This window comes from Cricetulus griseus, chromosome 5 (assembly GCF_003668045.3).
Source record: "Cricetulus griseus strain 17A/GY chromosome 5, alternate assembly CriGri-PICRH-1.0, whole genome shotgun sequence".
Lineage (NCBI taxonomy): Eukaryota > Metazoa > Chordata > Mammalia > Rodentia > Cricetidae > Cricetulus > Cricetulus griseus.
Genome location: NC_048598.1, coordinates 12,106,490 through 12,133,448, shown reverse-complemented (window position 1 = coordinate 12,133,448; position 26,959 = coordinate 12,106,490). Strand labels below are relative to the sequence as shown.

At 42.4% G+C, this 26,959-nt stretch overlaps 1 protein-coding gene across 1 annotated transcript; it reads right to left on the bottom strand.

The window, feature by feature from the left end:
- On the bottom strand, positions 1-26,959 carry Fbxo28 (F-box protein 28). Its single transcript, XM_027418798.2, has 5 exons — positions 26,659-26,959; positions 14,351-14,460; positions 11,126-11,264; positions 4,912-5,107; positions 1-4,381 (listed from the first exon to the last, which is right to left on the bottom strand). The coding sequence occupies exons 1-5, from the start codon at positions 26,920-26,922 to the stop codon at positions 3,987-3,989; spliced, it is 1,104 nt and encodes a 367-aa protein (XP_027274599.1). The 5' UTR covers positions 26,923-26,959; the 3' UTR covers positions 1-3,986.

The window sequence follows — 26,959 nt, the reverse complement described above, 5'->3', positions numbered from 1 at the left end:
CCTGGTGACAACACATTTATTTCTGTGTCCTGTTGTGTAGCTGGGAGGTGCTTTTTTCACCTTCCAGTAACTGATTAGGTCATAACAATGAAAATTCCAGAAGGTAAACTAGTGGTTTATTGCTGCTCATGAGCATAAGTAAACAGACATTTGATACCACACAAAGGAATCTTCAACGCGCCTGACCTTTTGGCAGCATGAACCACTAGACTTTGGCAATAGCCTGATTGGATTCCTATGCTAAAGCGTGTGGTTATCTTCAGACACAAAGGGAAAATGTGAATTTAATGCTTGGGCTTCAGAGATATAACCATGATTCTTAGGAAACTGGGAATGGTCAACATCACTCAAGCCTGCCCCAGTTCTTATCTGTGTGACATACAGCTTACTCAAAGTGACAGCAGTCAGTGGCCACACTCTACCAGCGGTGGTTACTGTCGGTTTTGTAGACTTAGGAGTTTGTTGAAAATAACTTCCTGCAGATGGCGGGCTTTACATTTAAGTAGTGTTAACTGAACCCCTTGCCCCCTAAAGGAACTCATGCAGATCTCAAGACAAAGCATTGGGCAGTAATTTCCCTGTAAGAACCAGTCATTTCTAAGCAGCTGTGGCATTTCATGTGTTCCCTTTTGGGTCTTTCATTCCCGTGTTCAAATCCCACAGTGTCTACTTCCTGAGGGTTTGGTTTAGGTAGCAAACAGGTACTCACCACTAGAAGAGGATCTATGACTCTCATCACAAGGATGAGGTTTACATTAAACTAAAATGCTATGCGGTTGGAAACTGATGAGACAGGAGTTCTCGGATCCTAGGAAGTATTATGGCAAAGGATGCAGAGAACTCAAGGAAGGCAGCTAAGGAAACTAACTCAGCATAGTGAAACAGAGTGAGCACTGTCTTAGGAATGAGCGCACTAAGAGGAACGGGCACCACACAGCATTTCTTTGGAGGCTAAAGTGCAGGCTATGAAATGGCCTATAAAACAGTGCATGAAATAGTGCAATCCCAAGGTGCCATCATTTTTGTTCATGACGCATAGCCTATTTTTTATGTGTTCATTTTCTCTAAAAAATCCAGCTGTAGTGACACCTTTTAGCTTATTTATTTAGGCATTAAACTCTTGTTTTACCCACTCTTGGGGCTACATAGAATATTTTAACATTTCAACACATAGAATATTAGCGCATACATCTTCAAACTACTAAATTAAGGCAAGCCCCTGTGAAGTTCAGTACTCCAAAAAAACATGTTTTACAAAATAAGTTGATTCCAAATTATTGGCTTTCGACCTGGGGCACCCCAATCGTCTTTACAACAGTAGGGCTACTGCTAATTGCCCCATTACCTCTAGGCTCTCCACATCAGAAGGGAAGCTTGAGGAGTTCCTGTAACCCATGTCGGTTGGAAACCAGCTGAGCAGTCTATGTAGGAGGTGAGCAGGGCTCTGCAGGACAGGGGCCAGTCCTTTTCACCTCCCATGCGTGTCTTGTCATGTTTGTATGCCTGTGTGTAGTGTGTATCACGGGTAAACTCATACATGGGGATGACCCATTCAAACAGAGGAGTCGCTTCTTGGTGGGACACTTCATGAAAGGTGCTGTAACCCACCTACATTATGTAAGCTCCTGCCAGGAAATGCAAGAGGTCTCTCTCAGGAGGCTGCTTAAGTTTCCCATGGCAAGTCAGTTTTATCTATTAAAATAATGTATGATTTGGAAAACTCTAAATGCTACTATGCTATCCCAAAGAACTGTATTAAATGGTCAAGACAACTTCCTAACATGTGTTAGCTACTCCAAGTAAAGCTTAAGACAAGCGAGCTGTAGTACTTTATTCTTAGTTACAGATACTTATGGAACAAGTGCAACTCAATCTGATGGGCTGGAGACCACAGGTGCGTGCAAGCAGACATGTCCCTTCCTACCGTGAGTGTTCATTACGAAAGCCATGCACGCACACTAACTAATGGAAGACTAGCGATTACATTTAGGCTAGTTAGATGGAGTTTGAAAAAAATTTCTGAGAAATTGTTAAATTATTGAAGAAATAATTTGAGGCTTATTTCTTTGATGCATAAGGATTATACTTTGAAAACCTGTACTTTGATGCTTAAAAAAAGTCTTCCTCTACCAGAACAGTAGACTGATAAAGTCAAGCTCGGAGTGCCTGACAGGCCTCCTCCAAGGCTAGAGTGATATGGCTACGTCCTAGGGCTGCAAAAGTGAGACCTGCTGAAAAAACAAGTTCTAGAAAAGGACCTTTATGGATGACCTTGGCTGACAATCTTTTTAGGAAACTGTTTATTTTAAAATTACCTTCCCAACAAACCATGAAACATTTGGATGTCATGTTAGGGCTTCTCACTGAAAACACACTACATTTGTAAATGGACAACTTGAACAAAACCAGGGACAGGGTCATGACGGGACGATACTAGGAATGGGTAGGAGAGTGTCACTTGGTAAACGTAACCTAACGGATGCATAACGTATCATGTTGGACGGATGACAACAATCCCACTGTGGGATTTACCAAAACCTTAGTTTTACACAGGTGTCAACTTTCACCTGGAAAGGGATAGTTTTTACTATCTCATACCTAAATTTACTATAAATAACTGAAGCCCAAAGCAACAGATGTTTAAAAGAACAAAATTAAATAATTTAGTACATTATAATAAAAATAGGACAGTGATTATTGAATGGTCAAAAATATACAACAGGGAAAAGAAGCACTTTACACAATTTGGAGGTTGTTATAGTGACCACTCAGGTTGGACAGTGCAAGACACACATTTCCAGTTACAAGCTCAAAACAGGAGTGCAAACAAAACTAAAGCTTCTGTTCATGGGATCATGGGAGCTTCAAAGTGGTATTCAAAAGCTTCACCTGGCTCGTGCCCCAGAAAATGATGAAACTGCTTTCTCACGGCACAATTTTCTTCAATGAACTTTTTCCGTCAGCTGGGTCCCTATTCAGTCATGACTGACCCATAAACACAGTGACAAGTTAGAATCATGACTAGTTCCCAGAGGTCTGACGTCTACAGAAAGAGGCTTGGATATGGGTTCTGTCTTAGTCAGTGTACCTAACCCTACAGAGAAGAGACACATCAATGGACTTTACAGTCTCTTGTGTCTGCAAAACCGGAGGACAAATTGACTGACGATTCTCCCCCTACAAGTAAGCTGCTGCAGGGGAAGATGTTAAGCGCTTAAACCAATAAAGGCGCAGCTCTACCAGTGGTGTAGAGGTTCAAGATCAACACCAGTGCAAGAGCTGTGAAGTGTGCTGACTAGGCAATGCATGCATCCATCCATGCAAATGTAGGACATGGCCCCAGAGAAAACTGAAAGCATGTATCTAGCAACTGGAAACATCCTTTGCCAGTAGTTTACAAAAATAGATAGTACTGTAGAGCCCCTGCTACAGTCAACACTATGCAGTCCTTTCCGTTACCCATCGCTTCAATACCAAAGCATTAACTACTTCTCAGACATTCCAGACAAAGGCCACTTATAACAAACAAAAAGTCAACTTTTTTTTTTTTTTTTTTTTTTTTTTTAGACATGATAGTGTCCATTTAAAAAGTAGATTTTTTTTTCTTTCAAGTGAACAGGACATTTTATGTATTAAACTTAATTTTTAGTCTGTCAAGAATGGGTTTGTTTAAAATCCGTATGTAATGTGCATATATGCTGAAACAAACAAACTTAACACATCATCTGCACAGGAAAAACGTTAGCTCCCAAACATGATAGCATGGGTCTGGTTAGTACAGATCTATTGCAAAGTAAGGAGGTTCTGTGCATCGGCTCCACCAGAGAAGCGCGAAAAGGATGCCAACCACAAGAGCCAAGTGTAAGCTGTGTTCTGATCGCCTGGAAGCCTAAGGGACGCCATGTTGCTCCAGCCTTCTGACAGGAATAACTGCTTAAACTCCCAGTCATGGGTGTCATCCTCTGGAGCTACAACTACATTCCAATTTACTTTCTATTCCGAAGTCGTTTGGATTTCCTAAGAGAGTCTATGGCTTCTGTTGCCTTCCTTCGCTTCCGAGGAGACTCCTCACTCTGCCCAGACCCTGAGGATGTTCCTACTGCACTTTCCATGACTTCTCGGAGCTTGCGTTCCAGCTCTGCCAACCGTGCATTCTGTTCACCTATGATCTGGGTCTGCTCTAGCAGTTTCTGGTCTTGGTCTTGAAGCTGTTTCTGCTGTTCTTGCACTTTGGTGCGGAGCTCAGAAATTTCACGCCTGAGGACAGTCACGCCAGCACCGTTGGTTTTAACCTGCTGCTGGAGTTTGGTAACCTCTTGTCTTGAAGGGTTTTGCTTGGAGAAGAGCTGCATTGTTGTCAGGGCTGCAGATGGTCCAGGAACTGTGGAGAAAGTATTTAAAGGGTTAATCATTCATGTTTTCTACTAGGAACACTTCAGCTTATTTTAGGATTTTGGGTTTATTACAATACAAAACTAATTTTAAATTAGTGGTATGGTCACATGCAAAGAATTAGCCATGAAATGGATCTAGAGAGCATAATTTAAGAAAAAAACAAACCAAAACAAAACCCCTCCAAACCAGAAGCAGGGAGCTGGGGAAGTAACCTTGCAGCAGAATATGTGTAAAGCTCTGGGCTCCATCCTCAGCACAAAACCAACTACGTGTGGGTAATTGAAAACACAGACAACAGGTTATCATGTTTTCCCGAGGTTATTAGAAACTGAAGACACGCCCAAGGGGGGCTGCCGTGCTCGTGGTGCATAGCCAGCTCCCAGCACTGAGAGGCCAAGGCATGGCGATCACCCTAAGTCTCAGGCTAACATAGGCTATCCAGAGTCTGACGCCAGCTTGAGCAATAGATACACAGTGAAGCCTTGTCAGCAAAAGAAAAAAAACCAAAAAGGATACCTGGAGGAGAGCCCATGAGTCTTCCAGACACATCTGATCCTGGCAATTTCCTCTTTAGGATTGGAACAATCTTCTCATCGAAGTACTCCATTGCCATGGAGGAGATGTCCCGCAATTCCTGTAATACTTCATGGGCTCGCTGAGGGGCTCTGGTAGAGTTGACATATCTCAGTACACGGTAAATCTCATCAATCACCTGCAATAATGAATTTTTGTAAGCACTTTATAAAGTTTTAAAAGAGATCAGCTGAATAGTGAAGAAGGGATGACCCATCTTACAGCTGCTGTGAAAACTTACAGAGCTCTTAACTCATGAGCAGGTGAATCGACAGCACAGGCCTCTGGATGCTTAGACCCAGTAAGCATCCTTCCTGGACCAGGGTACTGTGCTAAAGCTGCAGAGTCAGAACAATAAGATATAGCTCCTGCCCTGAAGGAAATCGGAGCAACCAGGGAGATACACAAACACACACAAGAAGAACCACATGACTGCTGAAGAAACTCTGCATGGAGTAGTGGCAGGGTCACCCAAGTCTATACTCAACCCTGATGCTGTCCCCAAGCCCGAGAACCCCATCTGATGCCTCTCTTTGTGCGCGGCCACCACATGCTCTATCCCTTAAAGCTTTTTCTAGGAATAAGCATTCAGACCACACTTTCTCACTAGCACCAAATGGCAGCAAAATGTCCTTTTCTATTTTAATGACAACTGCAATGGGGAATCTGAAGGCAAAACACCAATGGAGAAGAAGCAAGGGCTCGCTGCACTGGTTTCTAACTCCCTGCTCTCCTACTTGAACAGTAGCTGAATGCCCTTAGCCGAGTGTGTTCTCAGGGTTACTCACTGCCAGGGTATTGTTCTCCCTGGCTTCATCCATGGCTTCAACATAGACCTGAAAACAGTAATCTTTGAAGACCACAGTGCAAATAATGTCTATTGCAATGGGACTTTATCTCACAAGAGCTAGGGGCTATAAGCCAAACCATTATGCCAACAGAGTCTCAAACCTCCCTGATTCACATTTTCTTCTTGCTGCATTCATTCCAACTCTGGGTCAGTCTTGTAATCTGCCTTCTCTTTTTGGCTCAGAGAACAAACATACAAGAAACACATTATCTAGTCTAACAAAACCTGGACAAACCATAGCCCTTAATGTTTTCTAGATTCAAGATGAAGGTGATGATCCCTGGTCAGTATAGAATGACTTGCCCAGTAAGTGTCAGCAAAATTAAACTGTCAGGAATGGTCCTTTGTATGATCACAAGATGGCTTCACCAAAGTGACCAGCTTTGTGGGCAAGGACTGACGAGGAACAGAATGAGCTGAGACAGAGCATCAGGCAGACTGAATGGACTGAGACATACTGTGTTGAATTCAATGGGCAATCAGGGGATGTGTGTCAGAGGCAGCTGGGCCAAGGTCAGGAGCACAGGAGGCAAACTGCAGCGGGCAGGTTTCATCAGGGAACACCAAGGGTGTTTCATCAGACAGCACCAAGGGTCTGAGCCCAAAGAGAGAACATGAGGGCCAGAGAGCCAAAGGCACAGTCAAAGAACCAATGGCTAGTGTTACATTTTTGTGCTGTTACTATTCCATACATGCCAGAAGAAAACGAACCTTTTCAATAACTTATTCAACTACCATGCTAGAAAGCCAGACTATAGTAAAATGGAGTACCTTTTCTTGGACATAACTATGCAAACATCATTTAAAATAAACATTCAAGGGAGCTGGAGAGATGGCTCCAGGGTCAAGAGCACTGGCTGTTCTTCAAGAGGACCTGGGTTCAATTCCCAAAACCCACATGGCAGCTCACAACTGTCTGTAACTACAATTCCAGGGGACCTGACACCCTCACACTAATGTACATAAAATAAATAAAAAACATCATTCAAGTTATTTTCAGAGTGCTTCCTAATGCTTGTGATGTTTCAAAGTATCAGAGTAAAAACTAGTAAACAGGGATAATAAGATTCTTATTCGGGGCCAGGCAGGGGGTGCACACCTTTACTCTCAGCACTCAGGAGGCAGAGGCAGGCAGGTCTCTGCGAGTCTGAGACATCCTCAGAAGAGATCACGGTCGGTTTCACTATCGGATACCCAAAGCCCCACAGTGCCTGGCACGTGCCAGCTACTTCTAGGTATTAACTAAATAAGGAATAACAACAGCCAAATATTTGTATTAATATTGACATATCCAAATGAAAGTGTATAGGGGCAAGTGACAGGGTTAACTTCAATACTGAGAATATTTTCTCAAAACACAATTCTTATATGTGCTTCTGTTTAATTAGGTGTTCTCAGTTTTATGACTAAATCTCCAGATATTATGTATATACACATATTTATTGGTAGGCTAACATTTGCAGCACGTTTGGCAATGTTTATTTATTCAGCTGTGAAAAGACAGATCCCAGCCAACAGTAACTTTGTGAATGACTCATGAATAGCATCAGACATACTACCGTGAGTTCCATGTACAAATACAGTGCTGTGTAAGGCACAGATGGCAAAGGGAGACTCACTTGAGAACTGGGCAGGCTAATGAGGGCATGGAAATAGCAATCGGTAAACTCTGAGCAAGGAGGGAAAGCAGAGGAGACAGAGGGTTCAAGAAAAACAACAGTCAGAAGTGGTGGCCAAGCCTGCAACCTCAGTGCTCAGGAGGTTAAGGCAGGAAGATCACAAGTCCAGGGCCAGCCTAGGCTACATAGTGAGATCCTATTTCAAAAAGCACAAATAATGAATACGTGCAACAAAACAAGGAAAAATAAGGAAAAGGAGCCGGGCGTTGGTGGTGCATACCTTTAATCCCAGCACTTGGGAGGCAGAGGCAGGTGGATCCCTGTGATTTTGAGGCCAGCCTGGGCTACAGAGTGAGTTCTAGGACAGCCAGGGCCACACAAAGAAACCCTGTCTCAGAATTCATCTGACCATCTCTCATAATTGTTTAATCTGGTGGAGCACACTTGTGACCCCAGCACTCATAGGCTGGAGCAAGGCAAGCATGACTGGAAGTCAACCTGGAGATCCTATCTCAAAACAAACAAGCAACCACAACAAAACAAAAAATACAACAAGACAAACACGTCTTGAGAGGGAGCAGAAAGACAGTGGACCTCAAGGATTACTGTTGATTGCAGTTGCCGCGTGCGCTCAAAGATGAACTGTAGTCCGTAAGGCTAAGACTTCTTTATTCAGGTAAACACCAGTCCAAACCGCAAGCCAGAGCAAAGCCAGAGCGAGCCCACAGGTAGCAAGCTAGCGTGGCCAGAGAGAAGGGCTTTCCACGTGAGCCCCGCTCTTTTTGAACCTCCTTCTACGTCATCTCAGACTTCCCCTCACCCCGCCCTCACGGGTGTGTCCCGGCACACCTGTCCGGGTTACCTGGGGCGGCGCTAGGGTGTCTCCCTATAGGTTACCCAATGGCTGTCTGTATGCCTTTTAAGTGATACGCCGCATACCTAACCCTAACTAGGCCTTAAGCAATGAACTAAATTTTCAGGAATATTTCTGTGCTTAAAATGTTTGGCATATTCCCAGTGTGAGTCACTATCACATTTCTAAACAAAACTTCACTTCGAGAGGCACACATCCGCACTGTAAAGCAAAGATACTGACCACCTGCACCTTCAGGCTCTTGTGGGCTGAGTTTATCTTTTACAATCTACTGGTTGGCTTCTACCGCTTCCATTTTCATGTTATCCACCCGTGTTTTTCTTCTACCAGGATTTCTTCACATCAACTTCACCCTTCCCACTCTTCAATACTTAAAAAAAGCCTTCCACAATCCAAGGGCCCTGAAAACCCTTATATGCACGTGTTTGTCTGAATACCCTTTCTACTTCACATAGAATAGCAGTTTACATTTTTAACCCTTACATGTGCTTTTCATCCTGTTTCACTCTGCTACCTTTTAGTCAAGCGAGTCTTTGTTATTTGCTAATATTAAGACTACAGCATATAAAAAGCCAATCAGAACTTCCCAGTCATCCAAGAACACTGCTGAAGGACAGACCTGCACAAGCCCCTGTAATTACATCTCTGAAGGACCCAACACCCTTCTGGGTTCTGCAGGCACTCACCCCATATACACCTTTGTTATTTTTAAAAGACCATTACTTCATTTAAAGGCTTACAGCTTTAATTTCACTTAGTCACAGTAAAAAAAAAAAAAAAAAAAAAACCCAAGTAATCTTATGTTTAAGGACATTTTGTAGGAAATCTAATTAAAAAGTCACAATATTTTAGAAATATTAGATAAACCTGAATTGTTATCCTCACCATAACTGGCCTATGATAATGAAGAAACTAGAGATTGCCTGGAATGGTGGTCCACCCCTTTAATACCAGCATTTCAGAGGTAGAGACAGGCAGATCTCTGTGAGTTCGAGGCCAGCCAGGACTACAGAGTAAGACCCTACCCCGATAAACAAACAAAAAATATAAGGTGGTACATGGCTTTAATCCCAGTGCTCCAGAGGCAGAGGGAGGTGGATCTCTGTTCAAGGCTGACCTATTCTACATAACAAGTTCCAGGAGGGAGGGAGGGAGGGAGGGAGAGAGAGAGAGAGAGAGAGAGAGAGAGAGAGAGAGAGAGAGAGAGAGAGAGAGAGAGGGAGGGAGGGAGGGAGAGAGGGAGGGGGAGATAGAGAGAGAGAGAGAGAGAGAGAGAGAGAGAGAGAGAGAGAGAGAGAGAGAGAACACCACTAGGAAAGTACTATTGTGGCATGTAATGAAATCTAAACAGAAACTGTCAAGGACAGGTAGGAAGTAATTTACTAATGCTAAATTTCCTGGTTTTCTATCTGTACAGTGGTTATGCAAGGAAGACTGCCCAAGTACTTAGGAAACACAGAACATATCTAAGAATCAAGGCTTACTAATGTCTGTAACAGATTTTCAAATGATTCAAGAAAGAGCACATATTAAAGAGACAAATGGTCTACAATGGTTAGATCTGGAAACCTGAAGATGTGTCCATTGCTGCCCATTGATTTGGTGCTAGAATTTAAATCTACATCTATAAAAGCCGACACATAAGTGGTTTCCAAAAAGAATAGCACTAGACTGGACTTCACTGCAGTTGCTCAGGCAGTACAAATCAATGTTTCAGTTATGTAAACCCAAACGAAGACTGGCAACAACTTCTGTAAAGGCCAGATAAAAATGCTCATCCTTGCAGGCCCCCAATCCAGCCACAAAGCCCTGTTAGAACAATAGGCTGCACTTTCTCTGATAGGAGGGAACTGGATGCTATGTCTGTGCTGCTCCTATTACTAAAAATGAGATGCACAGTGCAATTGTTTATTGGAGAGGACAGGTCATACAGGCTCCAAGAACTTCTCAGCAGCACACAGTGCTAAGGGCTACAATACATGAAATCTACTATAAAAAAGTGAACCCAGTTTTTAGCTAGCCATGCTCTTACAGTATCTTATAAAAGCATTTGTAGGTCATATAAGGAAATAAGATACAACAAAGAAGATCTGAAATAAACTATATGCCATCAAATCAGATGTCACTGCAAACTGAGAATGGCAACAGTATCTACACACAATATTGCCACTATAAATTGTTCATGGAAACAAGAAATTTCCACCACTGAAAGGACACTATCAAGAAGCAAAATGATCTTTAAATCCATTTCCATTGCTTCTGTATCTCACTTGAATCTACACCCAATTCAACAAGTAGGACGCTCCTGAAGTTTCAGGTCATGCAGTGTGGTTGGGAAGGGGGATTTACTTAGCAACAGTACAAGTGCCATCTCAAGTGTGGTAATGAGGTCTACTCCTTAACCCTGGACATTCCCACCCAACAAACACTACTCTGCTTAAATCTGAAAATCCAAACCAAACCCAGCAACCCTCCATCCTACCAAATCCCAAGCAGTAACAATCTTGAAAGCAGCACAATCCTTTTCTTGTTCAATGCAGCATTTCTGGTATTCTGACCATAAAGGTCAAATGTTTTCTTAACTACGAGCCCCCACCAAGTCTCTGTTTTCTGCTGTGCATTTTACAATTTAGACTTTTAAATGTCAATATCACATAAATGATGCATATTTATAATTGTACAGAAAAGCTAAATATAGCCACTAATAAAAACACATTCAGAGAAGTAATATTTCTGACATCATAAAAACTGTAACATTTGAAGACTTAGTTTACACAGGGCAGCCCAGCTTTCTGGGTATGTGGCACTGGTTACCTTTCCTGGGATGAAGCAACAGAGGTTGGAATCCACATACTTCATGAAGGTCATATTTAGCAGTGACAGCCTCGTTTCCACGGCAGCAAGGATGTCTGCATGACGAGCTAAAGAATGGTTTCTCCTTTCTGACTCTCTCCTGAAATAACAATAAGTCAGTGGTGACTGTTAAAGCAGTAGAGGAGAATAAAATGTTAACCAATCCAAGTATCCTAATCAAACAGATGAACTTTAACATAATAATTTAGGCATTTGCAACTGGGTCATAACTGTAATGCTCATAGATCTTTAACAAGAACTACTGCTAACAAAACATCTGTTTTAAAAATCACTGTTTGCAGACACAGTAATAGCTGGCAGTGCAGCACAGTGGTAGACCACCTGCCCGGTACCCGTGAGGCCCTGAGTCTGATACCAACATCCTTCTCTCTTTCTCCTTCAATCTCCTGTAACAGTTTTACTCACCAGTAACTCATATGTAAAACTACATAAAGTATTTCTTTATTTAGACGATAGTTGTTCCTATGCCACACTCTATTTGGTATGTAGTTTAATTAGAGTAGATTCTGTGTATTACAGAGTGGTACGGGCATTACCATTATCTAAATTCGGCACACCTTCATCACCTCAGAATGAAAACATGTACTCCTCATCAGCTGCAGCCATCTCACAAGTCATCTACCTTCTGTTCTATGATTTCCTTTTTCTGAACACCAGAATAAATGGGATCGTGAGGTAGCCTTTGTGTCTGGCTTTTCACATTTCTATAGTTTACACAGTTCACTGATGCTCTAACACTGGCCATTTATTTTGGAATAACATCCTCTTATGCACAGATACCATCCCTTTACACACCTGGGTTGTTTATTTTGATTATGAATAAAGATGCTAAGAATATCTGTACAAGTATGTGTTTTTGTTGTGTTTGGACCCAGATGTAGTGTTTGGGTTTTTTTTTTTGGGCGGGGTGATTTGAGGAGTTGAGACAGGGTTTCTCTGTGTAGCTTTGGAGCCTATTCTGGCACTCGCTCTGTAGACCAGGCTGGCCTCAAACTCACAGAGATCTGCCTGCCTCTGCCTCCCGAGTGCTGAGATTAAAGGCATGCGCCATCACCTACCAGCTAGATATGGTTTGAAAGAAAATGGCCCCCAAAGAGAGGTGTAGCCTTGTTGGAAGAAGCTACTCCCAGTGAGACAGACCACTTCCTGTTACCTGCAAAATATGGGACTCTCAGCTACGTCTCCAGCACCATGTCTGCTGGCATGCCACAATGTCTTGCTCTTGCCATGATGATAATGAAGTGAACTTCTGAAACTGTAAGCCACCCCACTGAAATGAGTTGCTGTGATCATGGTGTCTCTTCACAGCAACAGAAACCCTAATTAAGACACCACGCCAGGACCTTGTACATTCTAGCCAAGTGCTCCACTGAGCTATAGTGTTCAAGTTTTTGTATGGGCACACATTTTAATTCTCTTGAATACACACTTGGGGCAAACTGCTTTATTGAAGTATATCTGTTTAACTTCCCCCACCCCCAAGACAGGGTTTCTCTGTATTGCTTTGGAGCCTGTCCTGGAACTCGCTCTGTAGACTAGGCTGGCTCGAACTCACAGAGATCCGCCTGCCTCTGCCTCCCAAGTGCTAGTATTAAAGGCGTGCACCACTAATGCCTGGCTGTTTAACTTTTAATGTGGTTCATTTTGTGTTTTACAAAAGGATTTGTCAGTGCCCTTACCTGTGAGCAATCTTGCTGACCTCTACTGGTCTCTCTATGTAGTCCTGCTGTCTCAGAGATTGCTAAGTAGACCAGACTGGCCTTGAACTCACAGATCCTCCTGCCTCTGCCTCCCAAGTGCTGAGATTAAAGGCGTGTATCACCTTATCTGACCAATTTTTTTTTAAAAAAATACCATTCTTTATCCAACTGAACTTTCTTGGCATCCTTACTGAAAATCAAATAACTACACAAGGGTTTATTTTCCACACTCTCTATTCTATTTCATTGATCTATGTGTCTATCATTATATTTGTACCATACTATTTTGATTACTGCAGCTTAGTACTAAGTTTTGAAATCAAGAAGTATTAGTCTTTCAACACTGTTACTTAAAACTGTGTTAGTTTTTCTGGGTCTCTTATATTTCCACAAGAATTTTAAGATTAGCTGTCCAAATTCTAAAAACTATGTATGTATAGAGCTGAGCTTTGGTCAGGAGTGAGTATGTGTGTGTATGTATGTGTATGTATGTATGTATGTATGTATGTATGTATGTATGTATGTATGTATGTATGTATGTCCTGAGAAACACTGTCACATTAACAATATACAATCTTCCATGCCACAAACACACGAGCCCTTTTATTTGTCTTGTTCACTTTTTTTCCATTTTTTTTTTATTTGAATTAGAAACAGCATTGTTTTACATGACAATCCCAGTTCCCTTCTCCTACCCATCCTCCCGTACCCCCCCCAACTAAAACCCTACCTATCACATATCCTTTCTGCTCCCCCCTGGATGGTGAGGCCTTCCATAGGGGGTCATTAGAGTCTATTGTATCCTTTGGGATAGGGCCTAGGCCCACCCCCATGTGTCTTGGCTCAGGGAGTATTCCTCTATGTGGAATGGGCTCCCAAAGTCCACCCCTATGCTACTGAACTACTACAGGAGGTCCCCTCACTGAAACCCATGTTCCTGGGGTCTGGATCAGTCCCATGCTGGTATCCCAGCTTCTCTCTTTTTTTCATTTTGGTTTTTTGAGACTCCTTCAAAGCTAGGGTTTCATGTAGCCCAGGCTGACCTCGAACTCCTGATCCTCCGGCCTCCATCATTAAGTGCTAGGATTATAGATGTGCACGATCACACCTGACTCAATGCTTGATTGATTGATTGACTGAGACATGGTCTCTCTACAGAGACCTGGCTGTCATGGAACTCTGTAGACCAGGCTGGTCTCAAACTCATAGAATTCTGCCTGCCTCTGCCTCTGCCTCTCAAATGTTCTTAACTGTTGAGTCATCTCTCCGGCCTTCTTTGTTTTCCCCTTGTTTTTTCTAGACAGTGTTTCTCTGTGTAGCTCTGGCTATCTTGGAACTTTCTCTGGACACCAGGTTGGCCTTGAACTCAGAGATCCACCTACCTCTGGCTCCCACGTGCTGGGATTAAAGGTGTGTGCCACCAGTGCCTGGCCAGATTATTCCCCCGCCGCTAGCTGGAACATACCTTGGCAGTTGTGCTTTAACTTGCTTCTGACATAGATTGTGGTACCTCTCCACTTTCAGAAATCCCTGATTCAACATTCTCTGACAGACCAAGTCCATTCTTTTACATACCTATAAGCAGAGGGGAGACAGAATTAAAAAAAATAAAACCAATGACCAAATTCATTAATGATAAACCTGGATGGGATGACTGAGGTGGGAAGGTCTCTGTGCATTACCGTTCCTAAAGCGGTATCTACCAGTGTCATCAGTCCCAAGGAATTATTATGGTGTCTCACTAAGAAATTGTTTGGGCAAAGATGTTACTTAGATGTGAAGAATATCCTGTCTGCAGTACAGTAAAATGATGTAACTGGAAGCTTTTAATAGTTTGAAACATTCCCTTTTACTCCCCCCACAAAAGGGTAAATTCAAATTTTAGTCTAATCTCAGAAATACTAGCAGAATGAGAACTTGTATTTCTTGGTGATTGGGTCATGATGTCCAAGGCTTTCAGATGAGATGCTGTTATATCCTCCAAAGCCTCTCAACGGACATTGGAAAGGCAACCACTTTTGGGTGCTGAACACAGAAACAGTGTGCCAGATCTGTAGGTGTGGATAGTAGGTAGCTCATTCTGCTTCAGTCCACCTGAAGCCTTGCCCAAAGGGGTGTGGCCACCGTTACAGGTTCACTGGCAAGACCGATGCAAGAGACAGCTGAGACAATCACAAAATGAGATTAAATCACACAAGCTAATTCCTTTGGACTACTCTAAACCACTGCATACCCAAAGCCTCTGTTCTACAGATCTAATTTCTGAGCAATCTTAGCATCTTTATTATCTTTTAATACTTTAAATCCAGCACATAAAACTTAAGTGGTTTTGTCGTGTCCCCCCCACCGTCCCGAAAATTTTATAATGGTTTGGTCATCAACCTAAAGGTTACTTCTCACTGTACAGGCTAGATGCTACAAGCTATTGAAGCTAGTGCCTTCCAAGGCCATGCCAATTAGCAGAGGCTATGCCATGCTTCTTTTTATATGTCCTATTCCATTCAGTATCTATAAACAAATACTTGCTATGTGTTTGTTAAGATGAAATCTCTAAGTTTATTTTTCCTGGGAGCACAGGAAGACAAAAATTCCTGTACACTGAGCTGAATTTCATGAAGATTTTCATGTTTTAATATTGAATCACAGCAGGCCATATGAAACACATTAGGGAAAAGTTATTTTCAACTATATAATAAAGTAAAAAAACAAATTGAGGGTAGTGACACACCCCAGTAATCCCAGCACTGAAGAAACAAGAAGTGAGAAGGCTATTTCAAGTTTGAGGAGTTCCAGGCCAGCCAGGGCTATATAGCAAGAACGTCTCAAAAAATTCCAAATCACTGCTTTTTAAACCCACCGAGGGCTCTGTTCATTCAAAGGCAAAGAGTAATTGGGATTTAGTTTCCAGTGAAATGTAAAAGAACCCTATGAAGAGGGCACAATGAATCATTTCTACTTTACAGTAAATTTAAAAGGGGTATCGAGAGGGTTCAATGTCCTACCCACATACTGAGAAAGACGAACAAGGTCACATATAACCAGGCTGTTCTTGAATTTATTATGTATCAGAGGATAGCCTTGACCTCCTGGTCTTCCTGCCTCAACCTCTCAAGTACTGGGATTATAGGCATGTGCATCACACTTGATTCTGAACATACATGCATGCCTGTGCACATGCGTTTTAGACAGAGGTGTGTGTGTGTTTTAGACATAGACTGACTGTGTGGCTCCAGCGGCCTTGGAACTCATTACGTAGATCAGGCTAATCTTAAACTCAGAGATCTTTCTAACTCTCAAGTGCCAGTATTAAAGGCAAGTGCCACCTCACTTGGCTTTATAACATGTTTTAAATGAAAAATAATTTCCTTTTAAAACCATGCTTAGTGAGAAGCACTATTTTACATTTGTCAAAGTTCTTTGATATGAGAAAATTCTAAAAATTATTTCCACAAGAACATACAAGCAGATATTTTAATTGTTACTAACATATAGACAAGGTCACAGGCCACGTAACTACTAGAAAACACTATGGTATACTTTAAAAGAACGAGTGAGAAATATAGTATCTTAGTACTGAACAGAAGTATCTGCGGGGCTTCACTGCTCTTCCAGCACTCATATGGAAGCTCACAACCTTCTGTAACTCAGTTCCAGGGGATCTGATGTCCTCTTCTGGCCTCCCCAAGTACCAGGTGCCCAGATACACATGAGGACAAACACCCATAAACATTTAAAAATGAAACAAAACATAAGAATGAGTTACCTGCAATCTTACAGAGCCCATTTTGGGAACCACTGTAGGCTCTCTGGAACACACTTTAGAAATTCAGTATCCTAATATGGAATAAACACATCACCACAAACATGAGCACTGAATTTTTTTTTTTTTTTTTTTGTGGAAAATGTGAGGAAGAAAAAGATAGTATATTTATGTGTGAAATGGAAACAGAGAAGGCTAAATTCTCATCTTTCAAGGCAGAAAGTTAAGACCTTCTACTGTTATAGGATATTTCTTGTATCTTTGAAACATTACTAAGTTCTGAGATTAAATAATTTTTTGAACAACCACATATTTACAAACCCCCTAAGGCCAATCGATTATTCCTGTGACAACTGTAAAGTACTGTTGAAATTACTTGTTATGAGTTTTGTTCCACTGGATCTATCTGGTTCTAAGGGTTCTATTGTCTTTCTTTAACCATGCAGAAATTCAATAATATGATTGCTTTACTAATTTGAGTAGGTAAGACACACTAATGAGAACCCAAAAGTCAACCAAGCGGAAAGCACATGACTGAAGATCTGAATTAGGCTTCTAAGGAAGAAAGAGCAAGACTGCAGCATTACAGGCAATGGTTCTGCAAATGGACAAAGTCTGCAATAAGCAAAGTACCAAGCAAGTATTTCTGAAGACAGATTAGATGTACAGGGAAGGTGAGAGAAAATTTCCCAAGTCTTAAGCCTGTAAATCAGATAATGAGAAACCACTCTTAAAAGACAATCCCCAATCTTTTCAAAGAGTTGATGCTGGGGCAGTTGGCTGTTTTTTTCTGTAAGCACTGTAATATTCAGAGTTAAAAAAATTTTCTTCTGAAAACTCACTGGAGACAGCTGAAATCAATATGGATGAAGCCCAGAGGAAAAAGGAGAAGATAAAAGAAAAAAAATGCTTATAAATGAAGCCTGCACTGACATCCATAGATGGAAGCTAACAGAAAGGACAAAAACAGAAAAAAACAAAAACCACGTCACAAAGACAAATTAGAGCAGCACCACAGAAGCCAACATCAAACACACACTGTGAATCATTAGTCAACAGCGTCTGACACGCAGTGTTTATTGGTCCTTCTTCTTTCATGAATGCTCAATAAGCACCAACAGCACAGGCATGAAGATACATGACCACACACACACACACACACATCTGTTTAGGATTCAAAAGGAGGCAGTCATCTTAGGAAATCTGGACTGTACTAAATGTCCTTCCCTATGGAAAGCAACTTAATGACCACTGCTGCCAGTATATGCTAGCCTGCAACTCTCAATCACCCCACTTAGGCAGAGTGCAGAGGTGCTGGGTACAGCACCACACCACACCTAACTGCAGAAACACCACCCTGCACAGCAGAAACAATTCCCAAACTGCCTCATCTAAAGTGCAGTTCTAAATTTAGGGGCATGTTAATAATTTTCTATGGCTCAAGGGAAAAATTTTCTTTGGTTGTTAATATCAACAAAAATCCTAGCCAATTGGCAGTTTACCTAATATACAAATTAAAACACACAGCATAATAAACAAAGATGATGCCTATGTCAGAAACCATTGGGGTTCACAGGAACAAGCAAGAATGTTAGAAAGGAAAGGCTGAGAAGGGTCGAGTCGGGTGGGAAAAGGCTAACCAACAGTCACTAAGCTCCATTTAAAGGTTGTAGTTACCAAGTGCAAGGTAACTACAGAGATCAAATACAGTACACTTACATATGCCAGGAAAAGATTTTAAATGTTTTCACTATAAAACAAACTATAAAGGTTTGAGATTCTTGTTTATGCTAATTTGGACATTACACAACAGATATGCGTGTCCAAACCTACTCCAAGCATTGGTGGTACATGCCTGTAATCTTAGCACTTGGAAGGAAGAGCTAGAGTTCATGGCCAGCCTGGGCTACATATCAAGTACAGGCCAGCACGGACTGCACAGTAAGACTGTCTCAACAAAAACAAACTAATTAACTACCAGTTTTCCAAATATGCACAACACTTATGCATCAACTTAAAAAAAATAAAGCCTGGGGGGGGGACCAAATGATGTAGGAAACAGCTTTTGGCAGCACTTACAGTTTTTAAAAGTCATAGACAATTTAAACATGTCAGTTATAAACATCAATATACACAATGGATCCATGTATCTGTTAATAGTTTTGAAAGTTATTTTATATGTATAGGTTTTTGCATGCATATATGTTTGAGTAGTATGTGCAGACATGATGCCTACAGAGAGGCCAGAAGATCCCCTGGACCTGGAGTTACAGGTGGCTGTGAGCTGCCACGGGAATGCGGGAATGGAATCCTGGTTTCCTGGAAGAGCAGCAAGTGCCCGCCAGGCCCAGTTTTTCTAGTTTTATTGGGAAGAAAAAAAAATAAATGCTACATAATTATTGGAAAAATATACTCCCACCAAAAAACCCCAAACAAAGGGAACTAATAAACTCCACCATTGTACAGCAATGACACTGCTGTTTTAATATTAGGAAACAGAATTAAGTTTTCCTAACTCATTAATTACTTCAGGATTTAAAATGTCATGTTTATTCTTTTTAAAAATCATTTTTTAAACTTAAGTGTTAATAAAATTTTTCTTCATATATATTTGTTTTTTGTTTTTAAGATTTTTTGAGTTTTTTTTAAAATTGGTGTTTTGCTTGTATGTATGTCTGTGTGAGTGTGAGGGTGTTGGATCCTGGAGTTATAGACAATTGTCAGCTGTCATGTGGGTGTTGGGAATTGAACCTGGGTCCTCTGGAAGAGCAGTCAGTGTACCTAACCGCTGAGCCATCTCTCCAGCACCCCCCTCACATATTTGTTTAAAATTTTGTTTTTTAGATTTGTTGTCAACCATGGTCTTTCTCAACAATGCAAAGCAACTGCATGATAAAATCTGTGAAACTTGCAATTTTCCTTTAATATCTCTGAAGTCAAGTTTTATTTAATTCTAAGGTAGACACTTGGCTGAGCAGCTTATAATACATGATGCCTTTTAATTTGCAGCATTTCCTCCTCTGATGCCTGAGCTGTCTTGAAAAAAAAATACTACCCTGGAAGTCTTCAGTTTTGCTTAAGATGCTATAAAGACTTTCAGATATCACTCATATAAATCACCACAGTAACATATACAGCAGCTCAAGGTACACTCTGATTTCATAAATACCAAGCTATGAAACACTAACTTGGAATGGAGGACATTGTGTAATACAGCTCAGTTTTTACAACATATTCTCTGGTGCTTTAGTTGTTTTGTTTGTTTGTTTGTTTTGTTTTTCAAGACAGGGTTTCTCTGTGTTGCTTTGGAGCCTATCCTGGCACTCACTCTGGTGACCAGGCTAGCCTCGAACTCACAGAGAACTGCCTGCCTCTGCCTTCCGAGTGCTGGGATTAAAGGTGTACGCTACCAACGCCCGGCTGCTCTAGAGTTTTGTTTCATTTTTTAAGTGAAACGCTTGGTGTTTTTCTCTAAATAATTCAAAAGCTATCATTAGAGATTCAATGCCTGAGTTCAAACTACTGATACGAGACTACAGAGCAGAACTTCATTTTTCACTTGTTTTGACTGGGGACAGGGTCCTGAGTATAGCCCAGGCTGAATTTGAACTTGAAGCAATCCTCCTGTCTCAGGTTTTCAAGTGCTGAGATCACAATTACATGCTACTACAGGTGACTTCACTAGTTATATGCCCCTGAACTCTTCAAAAGATCGATAGCAGAAAAGAATGGAAGTGTGGAGTATTCTAGAGCTTAATTCTTTATCAGATCCAAGATGCTCCTCCCCCCAAAGAGCTATAGAAGACATCTGAGGAAAACTGAGAAAGCTGAAGATAAGCTCGAATGCTAAATCCCGGAAACAGATGACACTGTGGTTACACAAAGCAAGTACTGAGAGGTACGTCTTATATTTGTGCTCTTCAAACGGGTTAGTAAAAGGTGAGCTACATCTTTGCCCGTGCACCCAACTGCCCCACCCCATTTAGAGCAAGAGACTGAGCAGACAAGTGAAGGAGTCAAGGTAAAGGTGCCCAGAATTAATGATGGATGAAATGACATTTATAAAATCATAGTTAATGAGGACATCCATTCTGCCTGTTTTCTTTCCTATTTTCTTTTTCAGGGAATTCACTTTCATTTCTCTTGTCCAAAGAAGGATCAACTTACCAAGTCTCACATAACAGTATTTTATGTTTCCTAAAAAATGATGTCCACCTTACAAAACAGGCTGCCTTACAGTGCTCGTGCTAGCACACAGTATATGTATACATAAGCATGGGTGATTTGCTTGCACACACATCTTTTGCGCACCATGTGCCCTTGGAGGCCAGAAGAGGGCATTGGATCCCTGCAACTGGGTCATGGATGGTTGGGAGATGCCAGAGCTATGAGTGCTGGGAATCAAACCTAAGTACTCTGGAAGAGCAGCCAGTGCTTGTAACCTAGTACTATGGCATATTATATACACCACATATACATCATAATTCTCAATCATCAGCAGGTAGAATTATAAGAAATATTTTATCTTGGGTGGTTTGTCCCCTAGATATTCACTTGAAAGAAAATATAAATTCATTTTACATTAGTCTGAGAGAAACAATTAGGAAGAGTCTGTTCCGAGGATTCCTATAAAGCCAGAAGGAAGACTTTTTGAAGAGTTTTCTGTTATCTGGGCTGTTCTCCTTAGTAAAGGAAGTGAGCATTGATTAAAATGTGGGTACTTTGATGCACCATTAAAAATGGCCATCTTGTTTATACTATGCTAATTTAGTCTCAGAACTTTTTTTCTTGGGGGTGGGGGGTGGGTAGAGAGATGATGACTCAGCAGTTAAAAGTGTTTGTTGTTCTTCCAGAAGACCTGTTTGGTTCCCAGCACTGTCATAAGGGTGGCTCATAGTTACTTGTAACTCTAGCTATAGGGAATCCAACACCTCTGGCCCCTACAGCAACTACACACATGTGGCCGACACAGACACACACATATAAATAAAAGCAAAACAAATCTTAAAACATGTTTTTCCTTAAGCTAAGAATAGTAGTGTATGCTTGTAATTGTAGCATTTAGGAGGTGCTGGCAGGAGGACCCAGAGTTTGCTAGTTTGAAGCCAACCTGAGCTAAACCAGACCAGTCAACCTCTGGCTTTCACATTCACACGCACATATGTGAATTCACTAGCGTATGTATGCCACCCACACAGACGCGTACATGACCCCCCCCAAATGTACATACATAAAGGAAAAAATTTAAAGTTTTGCAAGATATTAGTTTCATGCTGGGGTGAATTAAAAACCTGAAAAACAAAACCTTATTTGAGGCAAATAAGGACCATTTTTTCAGTAGTTAGTGTAAACTAACTACAGAAAACCCCTTTACTTCACAATGATGTGACTTTCTACTGTTTATTCACAACAGTGAAATGTTTTTAGAACTATTTTGTTCAACACACTGAAAGTTTACACTGCATCACAGGCTCTGGAAGGCCCAAATGATACACAGTGAATAAGGGGGAATAAACTCGGGGAGGATTACCAGCGCTGACCTTATTTCTCCCCGGGTATGTGCACCTACGTGAATACACGTACACAAAACAGGAAAAGAATTACTACACAGAAGGTATCAGATGTATCTGCACACCTTGTGTTGTCAATGGGATATGGGTGTCTTCCAAAGGCCCATGTGTGGAGACTTGGTCTCTAGCTTGGCATTGGTAGAAGCTGCCCAAGACAGCACAGGGGATACGAATACATATGGCATGATTAAAGCCGCTTTCCCCTTCTTTCCATGTTTTGCATGCACGCATGTTCACCTGTGTAGGCAGGCACGCGTGCACACGGAAGTACGGTGAATATGGAACAATCTCTCTTCCTTCATTCTTTTCAAGAGTGGTCTCTTAAACCCAGGGCTTGCCAACACATTGAGGCTTGAGCCGCTTGTTTCGGGGATCTCTACCGTAGAGGCTAGAATTAGAAGTGGGCTGTCATGCCTACCTGGCACAAATGTGGTTTTGGGGATCGGAACTCCCACTCTTCTGACTACTAAGCAAGTTTCAACTGAGTCCCCTGTCCAGCCACTATTCTGCTAACGTTCTTGGACATTTCTCCTCACCAAAGGCCGACAATCTTGGAGAATATAAAAAATAGTTCCTTATACTTCACTCTGCTGGGGAATAATGTCCAAGGATAGGTGGAAACTTCCTAACAGCATACTGAAAACTTTATACCTCCAGATTCAAGCTCATGCCGGCCCCTCAGCCAATCCTCCCAGGTGCTTCAGTGCTTTCCAGACGTTTTCTGCAGGTAATGATCCAACAATGGTCCTGAAGAAGTTTTCCCTGCTTTACTTCAACACCCTTTTATGTGTGCTGGGAAGGGTGTGTCCGTTACCTCTCCATAAGGACACTGGGACAGGACTGTTGGTTGACTCTTCCTTTGTGAGTCCTCAGGAAGAGTGAGCAGAAGGGAGGAACTGTCCTACAAGATTTTTATCCCTTACCTTTCCTTCAGTACCTGCTGTAGAACTGGGAGGAAAGAAAATCCACCACACAGGGTACACTGTAAAAAAACGGTGGTGGTTCTCAAGGTAGGTGGTGGGACTCCTGGGGTTTCCAAGGCCAAACTATTCTCATAATGGAAAAGAGGTGACTCTTTCACTCACTCAATCCAGCTGAGGATTCCAGAGCAGTACAGTAATAATGCGATGCCTTGGTATTCTCAGAGCTAATGGTTGTGTGTTTGTATTCTTCTGTTTTATGGAACTTTCTAAGGTAAGGTCTTGGGACCATCAATAACCTTTAAAAAAGAGTATAAAGGTATATTGAGACAAAAGGTCAAGAACTTCTAACATACAGTGAGAAATAAGGCAGAGAAGAGGCCTACTTCAAACAAAAGAAAAAGGTCTCTTCATTGTTCCTACTACCAACCCAATCTATAACTAAAGCTTTCTCTATGTAAAAACAAACAAACCATGAAAGGAACTATAAACAGCAGAGTCTACTCTCTAGAGTGATCTAGACAAGTCTCTTGGGGCAGAGTGTGGCTTTATATACTTGGTTGCTGACTGGAAATTTCTATTCCAGATAATAAGCAAGAATTCTCGGTCTAACATGCAGTCATATTTACGTTCTGAAATATAATAGATCCACTCTATTTACACGAGCACCACCAGAATTACAGGGGAGAACCACCGACAGTATCTCTACTATCTTGAAAATCCTCTCCTACACAGAACACTAGCCTCATGAGTCAAAGTAACACACTGAAAGCTAGCTCTGCTCTCCTCCCTAAGGGTAGTCTCCATCCTTACCCCTGGCTACTTGTTTCCAATCTCTTAAGCCCTTACTAAGGGTCTGGGTGATACACCAAAGCCACATCAACACTAATTTGTCTGTCTCACTGGGAAAGGATCTAACTCAAAGTACAGACCTTGCCATCTGAAAAGCAGTATTCAGCCAGATACATTTTAACACATGATAGGAATTAAATATTTAAACTATTTCTGTGGAGCCAGAATTTTCAGGCTGCATATGTTTGGGAAGCAAAATTTAGTAGCAGGAAGAAAGCCAACTGAATAAGGCATTCATTCAGACAGACCTTCAGAAATCAGTAGACTGGAAAATCAAATTTCAATTATTTATGGTTACAGGAAGCAAAGACTATCACCAACTAACCTGGAAAAATAATTGAAATATATTATTGCAGCAACTCCAGGTCAGAGATCTTTTATAGAAAATACAGAATATTGAGTACTTGGATTATGCACCTGCCCTTTAAGTTAGGTGCTAGAAACAGGGGAAGACTGATGTCTTAGAGGAAGAGGAAGAAAAAAAGCAAAATGTCTATCTTAACAATGCATACACTAGCCCATGGATTACAATTTTGCTTTATGGAAGCTACCTGTATTCTTACTATTACTCCCTTCCTAGCTTATCCAGCCTTACTTCTTATTCAAGAAAACACAATGGAAGGAACTTAAGTAATGTACATAGCAGATGCCAGAACATACACTTAAGTCTCTTGGGTTTTTCTGGCAAACAATTTAGGTAAAAATAACCATTTAAATTGAAAAGATATATACAAAGAGCCTGCCAGGCAATGTCTCTTTTCTATCAGTTTCACAAAAAGATCATAATTAAATTAATGCTGACACCTAGTGACAAGAAAGAACATCTGTATTTTATGTTACTTGAATTGTATTTTCTGAGACCAATGAATCTAAAACCAAAGATCCATCTTAGGTCGCACAAAGATCCAGTAACATTAGGAAAAGAAAGGGACAAGACCTCCTGGTCTCTAAACCAAACGTGCAGGTATAAAAGTGGCTGGGAGCAAAGGGACTCCTTATGAAAAATGTTTTAAATTATAAATCTGAAACACTAGGCCAAAAAAACAGAAAAACAAACCAGTTACAACTGATAGAGTACTGAGTTTGAAGTCCAGAACAGTGAAAGAGCAGTAGCACACACACATACACCAAACAAAAATCAATGAAAAAAAAAAGGAAAATGACTAACATGCAAATAAAACCCAGTTTTTCTCAACACTTAAAACAACTGTGAACATTCCAAGCTTTGCAGAGCCATTGTCTGGCTGACTGGCTCAATTCAATCAAATGTTATGCCCAATTGTCAAACACCGTGTACATAAAGCGAAATTCTGGTCAACCACCATTCTTCGTAAAATATAAAGAAATACTTATGATTCTACATGAAATTCTAGGACGATGTTTTGAAAATCAAGGGCACCATATTCTGAAAAACCTACTTCCAACTGAAGAAATTTTCCATTCTGGAGACTGGCATGGTTGAAGTGCTGTACTGACCAGGGGAAACACACACACGCACCCACCCACAACACCTGCACACCGTGTGAATGAATGATTACAGGCTATTTGAAGAGGATTTCCTTTGAAATGCAATTACGGTCAATTTTGAGTGGGAGGCGTATAGGTCTAAAATATGGCATATTGATTATTAAGAAAATGCTACACACAGCACATTCAGAAAGATGTCTTTGTCCTTTTATAAACAATCCCGAACACATTTAGAGACTGCACAGAACGGGCTCTCAATCACTTCAAAATGTCCACCTCCTTCAAATTTCCTGACCACTTGAAGATAAATTCACTGGAAGGAAGTGAGGTATCTTCCTGGACCAAGGAATTCATCAAATCCTCGGTCAAACCTCTGAGATGTAGCAAAATTCCAAAGGCAATTTTTTTTTCTTCCCCTTTTAAAATCTTTGATAGAACGTGCTCTGTTGAGGGCATAAATAACCCACTCTGACAGTGGGGGAGTGGGGGTGGGGGGTGGGCTTGAAGCACTAGTTTAAAAAACGATGGCAAGACCTGGATGGGGAAGGGGGTGGGTGGTGGGTGGGTAATAGTTTGTCAAGGGGCAAGCTGCTCCGCTCTGGGTAGGAAGTGTCAGGGAGGCAAAGGCGGACCGGTCATTTCCCAGGGCTCTACTTGGCGGCCAAGTCCGGCTCGGGTTGGAGCCACGAAAGCACGCAAGTGGGGTTGCGGGGGGGGGGGACGGGGGTGGACCAAACAAACCCACTCCATCCCCCTCGACCAGGAAGCTCGGGTGGCTGGAGGAACAATACACTATTCTTGCAACACAACCCGAGCCTGGCCGGGATCGCCTGCCGACTTGGGCGGGGGGTGGGGCAGCCCGGGCGGTAAGTCGAGGCAGGCCGCCAGCCCCTGGGGGACCGACCCCTGCTCAGCCGGGCGGCGGGCACCAAGCCCAACTCCGTGACCTGTCGCCGGCGGGCGGGCGGGTCCCCGGCTGGGGTGAGGAGACAGACCCCCGGGGCGCGGAGCCCTCCCTCCCGCCCGCCCGTCCTCGGTCCTCCAGGGGCCCCTGCAGCGGCGCCGCCGCCCGGCACCGGGGACACTTGGGGCGGCAGCGGCGCGCTCCGCGTCCCGGCCGCCCGGCCCCGGGGCTCCCTCCCCAGACCCCGGCCCGGACGCCACGGAAGAGGCCACGGAGGAGGCGGGGTCCCGCGGGCCTCACCAGGCGGAGCTGGCTAATCTCGTCGTAGGACATGAAGCTGAGGATGTTCTCGATGGCTACGATGGGCAGCGCCACCAGTGTGTTGTTTTGAGGCAGGTGGTCCGGAGCCAGCGCGGGCGCCGCGGGCGCCTGGGACCCCGGCGGCGGGGCCTGCGACGGGGGCGGCGGGGGCTGTCGCTGAGCGGAGCCGGCGGCCGAGCAGGAGCCGCCGTCGCCGTGGCCGCCGCCTCCTTCCTCAGCCATCCGCTCCTCAGACGCCGCCATCTTGGGAGCTTGATTCCTTCCTCCACTGTGAGGGGAC